This window comes from Microtus ochrogaster, chromosome 6, assembly GCF_000317375.1.
Source record: "Microtus ochrogaster isolate Prairie Vole_2 chromosome 6, MicOch1.0, whole genome shotgun sequence".
Lineage (NCBI taxonomy): Eukaryota > Metazoa > Chordata > Mammalia > Rodentia > Cricetidae > Microtus > Microtus ochrogaster.
Genome location: NC_022013.1, coordinates 58,244,092 through 58,253,765, shown reverse-complemented (window position 1 = coordinate 58,253,765; position 9,674 = coordinate 58,244,092). Strand labels below are relative to the sequence as shown.

General features: G+C 56.5%; 2 protein-coding genes across 2 annotated transcripts in view; one reads left to right on the top strand and one right to left on the bottom strand.

Annotated features, from left to right (window-relative positions):
- Nucleotides 1-845: 845 nt before the first annotated feature.
- Sncg (synuclein gamma) lies at nucleotides 846-5,193 on the bottom strand. The gene is made up of 5 exons (XM_005348612.2): nucleotides 4,909-5,193; nucleotides 4,098-4,139; nucleotides 3,635-3,762; nucleotides 1,429-1,494; nucleotides 846-1,142 (listed from the first exon to the last, which is right to left on the bottom strand). Exons 1-5 carry the CDS (start codon nucleotides 5,027-5,029, stop codon nucleotides 1,122-1,124), a joined length of 378 nt encoding a protein of 125 aa, XP_005348669.1. The 5' UTR covers nucleotides 5,030-5,193; the 3' UTR covers nucleotides 846-1,121.
- A 438-nt stretch (nucleotides 5,194-5,631) lies between these two features.
- Mmrn2 (multimerin 2) overlaps nucleotides 5,632-9,674 on the top strand; it is a 21,517-nt gene continuing 17,474 nt past the window's right edge. The window contains exon 1 of the mRNA XM_005348611.3: nucleotides 5,632-6,269. Coding sequence (XP_005348668.1) covers nucleotides 6,106-6,269 — 164 coding nt within the window. The 5' untranslated portion in view covers nucleotides 5,632-6,105. The remainder of the gene's footprint in view (nucleotides 6,270-9,674) is intronic.

Below are 9,674 nucleotides of genomic sequence, written 5' to 3'. Positions count from 1 at the left end.
CAGCTTAGTACTGGATCCCAGTCAGGCTGTTCTGGAATTTTGGTGGGGTAGGGACTCTGACATAGCACCCTGGAGGCCATGACAGAGAGTGGAGTCAGGGGGTTCTGGAACAAGGCCATCTGGTTTGTGCCCAGTCCTGATGTGTCTCAGCTCTGTGCTGTTGGACAAATTGTTTAAACTCTCAGTCCCTTAATTCCTTCTTGAGGCTAACTATGATACACACGAACTGTGTGTGTTTATTCCTCTGCAACACCGAGGACTGAACCCGTGGCCCCATGGTTGGTAGGCAAGCGTTCTACCACTGAGCTATATTCCCAGTCCCAAACATACTGTCGTTTTCTTTAGTTATTGCTACCCTGTAGGCTCTTGGCTAGGCAGGAAAGGAAAACCCACCAGTCCGAAGATGCCTGAGGCCAGGCAGGAAGGGTCTCAGGGTCATTCTCTTTGCTGTGCCCTTGGTTGTCAGCGTGTTCCCGGGAAGGTGCCCCTGCCCCCATACGTAGCACCCTAACTGAAACTGTACAGACAGTCACACCCTCTGCCCACCTGAGCTTCCTCAGACACAGTGAATCAGGCAGGTGGTGGGATCCACTCTAAAGGGACGCTGAGGCTGAAACCCGATCTGTCCAGTTGCGCTCCTGTGGACAGGGTCAGCAGCCCCTTATCTGGGGAGCTGAGAGAAAGGCCACCCAACTGCTAAAGACGGTGGCGGTGGCGCTGTGGAGGGGGACAGTGCTCCTGAAGGTTCAGACTCCAGAAGAACTCTATGTCTTGAAGTGCACCCGGGGATGTTCAAGGGGCTTCGTGAGTGACGGCGCAGCCCAGAGAAGAAGCAAGGGAGGGAATGGGGCTCAGGTTTTATTTGGAATCATTTAAAAAAAAAAAAATTACAGCAGCATCTGATCTTTGGGATCCAGAGGACCATAGGGCAAAAGGAGCCAGCAGGGGGCGCTGGCGCTGGCAGTAGCGTGCGCGCGTGGATAGGCTTGTGGCACTCCGCTGGGGCGCAGAGAACGTGGGCAACCGGCAGGGCACTTTAGGCAGGGCACTTATTGCCAGGTGGGGACGGGATCCAAGGTAGAGGGGCTGTCCCTTGGGCCTCTGTGGCTGATGGCAGTCTCCTAGTCTCCTCCACTCTTGGCCTGGCAGCGAAGGGAGGAGAGGTAGGGAGGCAGAGACGGAAGAAGGGAGGGGGAGGGAGGAAGAGAGGGAAGGGAGAGAGACCTGCACTCAGCTCCAGGCCCTCAGTTCTCCATTACCACGAGGAAAGGATCACTTATGAGGAGATTATGAACTCAGGCCCAGGATTGCCACACCCATGTCCCTGTGGGAGGCTGTGGAAAGTCTCCCACTCAGAAATGAAGGAGGTCTGTGTGACTCGGGTTTCCACCAGAGCTTTCTGGTGTGCCGTGGGAGGCCTGCTCTTACCTCTTCATCCTCCTCTTGCTCTTTGGCCTCCTGGTCCTGGGCAGACGCCGGTTGTTCCAAGTCCTCCTACAGTGGGGTGCAAAAGAGACACAGGCTATGGGAAGAGGTACACTGACCCTCAGCTGCCAGGGCCTTCCTTCCGGGTCTCACAGATGAGCAGAGGCCTTTCATCGTTTTACTGTCCTTAGAACATCTGGAGGTGCCAGATTCCCAAGACTTCTGAGTGTACCAGATACCCTGCAAGCCAGCTTCATCTTCCACAAACAGAGCTAAGTCACGGGTACCTGCCTCCCAGCAGGCTTAGGTTCCTTAAGTGAGGAAGTCTGGGAGATGTGGAGTAAGGTTGGGAGTGGGCAGAGACCCTTGGATCACATGACCCCCCTCACTCTGAATAGTGGTATGCCATCACTGTTCACAGCACCCCGGAGCATAGGAGTCAGGACCTAGAAACTACTTCAAGGCCTCAGAGCACAACACGTTGGCAGGGCTCCTGCTTGCTCCAGGCCCCTCTTCCTGCCTTCTGGACGTGCTCTGGACTCGGGCCTGTCTTCCGTCTCCTCTCTCTCCACAGCATGTGCTGACATGTTCAAGACAGCAGGGAGTTTAGAACAAGACTGATGGTCCCTCCGAAGTCCGTTCTCAGAGCCTGTGTTAGTTACCTCAGGACCCAAACAATGAGAGACAAAAGGACGCAGAACTTTCAGCCAGGATCATACAGAGCCAGGCTCTTTGGATGAAGGGCAAGCGACTGCTTGCCTGGGCATACTACCCCAAGAGTGGCGCCTGAACACCATGGCATGAGTGGTCAGACGGCCATGCTGCGCTCTTCTGAAGGTCACTGGTAGGGTGAGGTATGGTGTTACCGGGTAATGACTATGCCTTGGTACCGCTCAGCGGGCTCAGCGTTTAGCATGGGGTAGCCTGAAACGAGCTCCCAGGATCCTTCTTGCTAGGGGCTTGGGAGGAGGCTTCCTGGGGTGCCCACCGCGTGCCTGGCAGAAATGCTTACTGGCATCCTTTCTCTGCCTTCCCCCGCAGTCCTGTGAGATGGTGCCATTTCAGACAAGGAATTGCAGGTCCGGATAGGATCTCTTTCCAAAGTCACACAGCCTGCAGAGGTGTGCCTGCACACTCCAGCGACAAGAGACCCTGTGCTGACCCCAGCAGCAAGTGTTTGGGGTGAGTGACCCCTCCCATTTGACCTCCTCAGAGCAGACTTCTGAAGTATTGGCTGTGTGGGACCCTGGGGCTCCGCCACTGGGGCGGCCTGTTTTAAGTATGGGGGCTGAAGATAACAAGTCTTTGGACTCAGCTTCCTCTCAACCTCTATTCTGGAACCCCCATCCCTGAACAGTCTACGCTCAGTCTTTCAAGATCCCAGGAGCTGGCACTCATGGAAGCTCCATGCTCACACAGGTTAACCACGAGACCCAGTCTCTCTAGGCTTTTCTCTCCACATCCTGTTTTGTGGAATGTGGAAGCCCATGCAAAGGGTAAGTGTAAAATGCTTAAAGCAGAGCTACTGGTCGGCAAGTGCTGAGACAGCTCCTACCTCTGGCCTCTATCCCTAGAGAGCCCGAGAGCCCTGACCGTTCAGCTGCCTGCCACACACGCATACATCTCATGCATACCCATTCGTGTTCATCGCCACCATCCCTACATCGCACGGACAACCCACATGCTCACACAAAGACTTCAGCAGAGGGTGGACTCAGAGCCCTGCTCACACAAAGACTTCAGCAGAGGGTGGACTCAGAGCCCTGCTGCTTGTCTACCACAAGGGGGCAGTGTTCCCCCCACCACCACTGCAAGGGGAGGCAGCGGTCAGACCCTGAGACCAATGGAGGTTGCACAAAGGCTAACAGGTAGTCCTGGTGGTGGCTTGGAAGTTTTAGCCTGTCTAGAAGGCTGACTTTCACCATATAGGGCCCTGAATTCACTTGTAAAATGTATTTCCTATATTCCAAAAGTGGTGGGCTGGGCATGGATGGTTTGGGTGTTTGTGCATAAAACAAATCCCGAGTCCCCAATCCAGGGGTGTGGAAAGGATTCCAGATATGAACAGTTGTAAAAACAGCATGTCACCCCAACACACACAATGAGTGCTACCTGTAACGTCAAGCAGCGTCTAATGCTCCTTCCCCATATCCCCAACAGTGTCTCCTGTTGCCAGAGAGCCCAGGGAAAGGACATGAGCCAGACTCACCTTGCGTACCACCCCAGCGGTGACTACAATGTTTTCTGCCTCCTCCACGGTCTTGCTGGCCACCGTGTTGACGCTGGTGACCACAGCTTCACTGACGGCACTGGCCTGCTCCTTTGTCTTCTCAGCCACTGCGGAGGATTCGGGCTGGACTCAGCCCTGAGCGTCTCCACTGCTGCCTACCCGAGTTGGGGAGAACACCCCTTCCCAGAGCTCGGATGTCTGACTTTTGGCTATTTCCATGCCATTCTCTGACTCTAGGGCAGCAACAATGTGATGGATGGGGCGGGGCAGGGTGGGGCAGGGTGGGGCAGGGGGCACAGGAGCCTGCTCTGGCTTATCTTTAGGGAATATAGTAGTTTGGGTCACCTGGAACTTAGGGTCCCAGCTGACACAAGGAGGCCTCTAGCTGTGGGCCCTGGGTAGAGGGCAGGATTCATGGGTCCCTGATTGTGGGTCGCCTTACCTGAGGTGACACTTTGTACCACGTTCTCCTTGGTCTTGGTGCCTGTCAGAGGGAAGAGGTGTTCAGGCAGTCAGGGCGAATAGCTGGATACCCTGGGGTGGGGGCGGGGCAGGAGGGAATGAGGATGCTGTCTGGGGACAGTAGCCCCTTCAAAGGGACATTTCCTGCTATGTCTGAAAGACAGAAGACAGACGGGAAGGAGACAGGACAGGAAGAAGGGACAAAGGAGATCAGGCCTGAGGTAGGGTCACTGATGGGTCTATGGGCCTCACATGGGTGTGGCCCGGGCCTCAAGCGGGAGCTGAACAGGGCAGAGAAAGCTGAGTCACAGGCTTGGCCACCCCTGCCCTCTCTTTGGAGGGAGAACAGAGAGCTGGGGTAGGTTGAACGCTTAACTGGGGCCCATCTCCACAGCCTACCCCTTTCCTCTAGTGGGGTCATGTGGCCTAGTTTGGCTGCAGCAGCTCCCATTGGAGAAGGAGGGGGTCCACCTGAGCAGATCACTGTCTCTGGGTCTCCAAGCGTAGGCGACCCCAGACATGTGCATGCTTTTGTACATACACCTCAGGTGGTCTGAGTGGCACTAAATCCTGCCCTAAAGACTTGAGAGTCCCACCCCCAAAGGTTCCAAAGACGGATATGAGCATATTCTCCAGAGCGTGGGGCACCCTGCTTCAACAATCAGGGTTTCACCTCTCTCAAAATGCTCCCCCGAATCTGGGGGGACTCAGCAGAAAAGGAAGGTAGTAGGAGCCGGTCTACATTAGGGAGCCCTCTGCCCCGCCCTGCCCCGCCCCACTGCCACACTCACCCACATACATGACTCCTTCCTTGGTCTTCTCAGCCGCTTCTGTCACTCCCTGCTTGGTCTTCTCCACAGCCCCCACCACACCTTCCTTGGCAATGGAGAACCCTTTCTTGAAGACGTCCATGGTGGTTGCGAGGATGGGACCTGACTGCTGCGAGCTAGGGACCGGAGCTGGCAAGTGCTGGCTGCAGCCGCTGTCCCTGCCGCCGCTGCCTCTTATTGACGTGGATGAAATATTGATGTGTGGCTGCTGGCTGGAACCTGGCCAGCCCAGGGCGGGGTGGGGGCAGGGAGGGCGGGCTGGAGAAAGCATGCCCCAGGGGGGACACCAGAGAGCAGGGCCTGGGCCCCTTCTGGCTCAGTTCTGCCCTGCTGACTCCTGTCACCCCAGGGGAGGGGGTGCTTGCAGGAGGCCGAACATACCCTAATCTATCATTGTCCCTCCTTCACCCTTGGGAATTCACGGGGGTCTTGTGCCCTGGATGTGGTGTGCAGAAGATAAGCATCTTGGCCTGTGCCTCAGTGTCCCAGGCTGGGCAGGGGTCAGGGCCTGTCCGGTAAGAGCCCACCCTGCAGGCTACTCTGGGTGTCCAGCTACCCACAGCATCCTGGATGCTCCTGACCCTGGGGCTCCAGTCAAACCTGTTGGAAAGCTGAGAAACACACAGTTTCCCCCATGCCTGCAATGGACTGGGTGACACGCTGTGTGTTTCTAGCATAGTTCCTTCCCTTCTTTGAGCTTCCACCCACCTGCTGGTTCCCATAGCCCAGCACCAAGCGGTGCTGAGAAGGCACGAAGGGCCTGCCCCCCACTTCCTGGCCAACAGTTTGGGTGGCACCCTATCTCCTGAGGCTGACACTTTCCACTGTTCTGTCTCCAGGCCCAGAACAGAGTCCTGTAGAAACGGCTTTGATAGGGTCACCCTCGTGTGTCTCACACACCCCCAATGTCCTGATTCAAGTGCCCTTAGGACACAGGAATTGGCCTGAGTGGTTGCTGACCTCAGAGGGGACCAGGCTGGAAGAGGCGGGGGCGGATGAGACTTACCGGGTGGGCCGGACCAGGCCACTTCCTCCCTTTGTTGTCTCCATGTTTTCTTTTCTTTCTGACTTGAAGACCACATCACCAGCAAATTTGGGAGTCTGGTTCAACTGGCAAGGTTGAACCCTCAGTGGAGCCAGCTACGCCTGCCCGTCGTCATGATCCTGACACTGATGCTGGGCCTTGGGGGGTACCTGAGCTGGGGACTTCTGGGGGCCTGGGCACAAGACCCTGGTACCAGGTTCTCTGATCCCAAAAGGCTCAGGGTACCTGCGGGCTGGAAAACAGAGACTGCCGATACCAGCAGAGACCCCATCGGACGGTAAGGAGATCCTGACCATGGCAGAGGGCAGGGGGTGATAGCTGAGTCCCAGACACATGTCTGTGGAATGGGCTGATATATGACTCACTGGTGCTAGTTTCCTGGATCCAGTACTTCAGGGCCCAGCCTGAGGATGCCAGGGTGGTCCCTGCTTGACCCTTATCAGGGACTTCCACTGGGTCGCCCACTATCAGCTACCAGCATGGAACTCAGAGGGACGGATGTTCTAGATGCTTCCTGCTGATGAGGGCTACTCTTTGAAGGAACTCAGCTCTGAAAGGCAGCTACCCCTAGGGGAGGCATTTGGAGCTGAGTGCCCAAGGTACCAGGCCAGGACTGAGCAGTGAGTGAAGGGCTCCTGAAACCCCCGAGCTCTTGGAGGCAGGGGCTCCTGGGGCAACTCCGTGAGACCTCCCGGATGGACAGGATACAGCTGACCCCAGACATGGTTTTCCAACATCCTCATTACACTTCAAGGTACCTGGACTCTGGCTCTGTCCTCGTCCCTCAGGGTTTGCAGTCTCATGACTGGACACGTCCAAAGCAGAATGCAGGTGGCTTCCTGGGCCAGCCTCCGAGGTGCGGCTTTCCAAGTATTATTTCTATTGCGTTTCCCAACAGCCTTCCTCATAGTGACTGACTGTCCTGTCCAGGTCACAGCCTAGGAGAGCTGGATCTTCACTTTTCATCCCCAGCTCTCTGAGTGGAACCCTGCAAGCTGTCAGGCTGGGCAACCAGCTCACACCCATCCTTAGCCTCCCCCCCACCCACCCAAGGGACTGCGATACGGTTCCCAGACAAATCTGCCCGGGCCAGGTTCCCATCCGTTTCTGACACTCCCAGGGGAATATCTGTTGGGCACTTTCTGGAAAGCAGTCTTAGCCAGAAAGAAGCCTCAGAGTGACAGGGAGCATGCGCTGATTAGGGTGGAGGGGGTGAGTCTGGTGGTGTAGAGGAAGAGATCTATCCCCAGTTCTACTACAGGCTCTGGAGCACAGGTGACCATCGATGGAGGCAGTTCTACACCCACCTCTGACCTCAGGACAGGGACCAAGCCTCTCTTACCCCAGCAGTAGGTCCCAGGAGGCAAGTTCCTCCTCCCATTGTGAAGGGAAGGATGGAGGAGCAGGAGGGGTCAGGAGGTGGTCCTTGTTCTTATAATCTCCCAGGCATGGAGAGAGTCTGCTTGCTCCTTAGTTCTTGAGAGCAGAGGCCCCTCCATCTTCCCTGGATGCTGTTGCACTAGGCTCTAGTGACTAGAGGGTTTGTGCTGCTTCTGATCCCAGGGATGCCCAGGTCAGCCAGACTAGGACTTCTACCTACTGGGGTTTCCTTTTCTCATCCCCAGAGGCTTGAACCCCCGCAGTTCAAGCCCAAGTTATTGAAGTATCCGGAGAGCCTGGTGGGAAAGGAAGGAAATGCTGCTTCCTGGGCTGATGGCTTCCCAGGTTCCTGTGACAGGAGGCAGAAGTGTCACTCGGATCCTTGAAGAGCAGGGGAAGGGGAGGGGGAGTACTCCATCAGTCGTGAGGGTGGGGGATGGGGCAGCGCAGCAGCAGCAGCAGCAGCAGCAGCAGCAGCAGCAGCAGCAGCAACAGCATCGGTCCCTAAATCTCTGCTGCCAGGCTTAGACCTCCTGCTCTCTGTGTGGCCCTCCAGTTTCCAGAGACCTGGTACCAGGCAGGCCCTGAACTCACAGGGACAGAGCCTTTGGAAGAACAGCGAAACAAAACAAGTTTAGAGCCTCCACACCCTGTGTCCCCAGACTGCCAGGTCCTAGAGGGACATGGTTAACTGCTTCCTAAGCCCCTGGGGAACCTGAAGGGGCAGGGCCAAGGAACTAGCAAGGAACATCTTTGGATGTCACAGGGAAGAGGTTCCTCCTAGTTTCTTGGTTTGGGTGTGTATGTAGCATGTGGGCTCCTCAGACCCAAGTCAGCTGCACTAGAGACTGGGTCTGTGGTAGGGGCCACGACAACTCTGGGAGAGGGTGCCCATCTTCTATGTTGTTGTGACAGCTCAGAATGGTGAGGATGCCACTTAGGGCCTCAGATCTCATAAGAGTTGGGAGCCAGGTCTTCCCTGTCCTGATCCGCTCCCACGCAGGGTGGGGGTATAGTGTTACTCCCAGGAGCAGGCTCCTCCTAAGGAAAGGAACACTTGGGACTTCTGTAGCTTGTAGCTCAAGAATCAGAGCTGTTCAGCATGTCACTAGGGGTCACACAGCAGCAAAATGGAGTCAGCACTGTGCCCTTGTACCTGTCCCCACTTCTGGACACAGGGTTCCACAGGGAAGAGCTCCACAGGCCAGGACTGACGCATCTTAGGCTTATCCTCAGGGAGTCCCAGGTCCAGGCTGACTATGGGTTTCCCTGCCAAGATATACCATCACTCCATCGCTCCCCGTCCGGGGACAAAGCCCCAGGAAGGAGGATGAGTTTCCTGGGATGGTCACACTGACAGCTGGATGCAGGCCTCTGAGAGCAAGGTTGCCAGAAAGGACACCGTCAAGCCAGAAAGAACCTGTAGAAATGGGCTCCTTGGTTAGCGAAGACATATTCTTGTGAAGGCAGCCACCGCAGCTGAGGCGCTTCCATTATGCAGAAAGCACCAGCCCCTCCCCTCAACAGCCTCTGTCAGCCTTCCCCACAACCCCTCTCTTCGTCTCTCTCGGTCTCCAGGGATGCGGCTTCTGCACATTTCCAGGAGTGGGAGGACTCAAGGTCACCAGAGTCCAGGAAGGAAAGGGGAGGGGAGCTTCAGGTTCCCAGCTCCCACTCAGGCTCAGCATCCCATGCAGTTTGTGCCACACAGGGTTGGGACCGACCCCTACATTCACTCTTGACTGGCACCCGATCCTCAGTACACCTTCCTTGGGAGATGAGGGTGCCCAGCAGGGATCCTCATAGCAGGCTACAAAAGAAGGAGCAGGTCTGAGGCAGAGGGCAGCGAGAACAATGGGGCACTTCAGCACGTCGAGCCTGGGGTACATGTGCTGAGGGCCTCCCAGGAGCTGCCAAGAGCCATAGGAAACCAAAGCAAAGGTTAGGAATTTTCCCAGGCCTCGAGGCCGACTGCTTGTGCTGTGCCAAGCGGGGAGCTGCCAAGGGGGGGAGCGAGCCAGCGGCGGCGGCGGGGTGGCAGCGCAGAAGAGAAAGTTCCCGGGCAGGAAGGGTGGGCAGCATGACTTTCAGTTCAGGAGGGAGAGCTGGAAAGTCCCATCACTTCTGCAGGCTGGACCAGGTCACGCCTCACCATCCCAACCCCCCCACCCCGCCCCGGCCCCTGGCACAGGCCTTCTGGGCTCTAGGAGCGAGCTTAAGGTGAGGTGGGGCTTGTTTACATCGGTTCTCAGGCTTTCTGGACTGGATATTCCATTATTGTTGGAGTGTGGCGTGGGCCCTG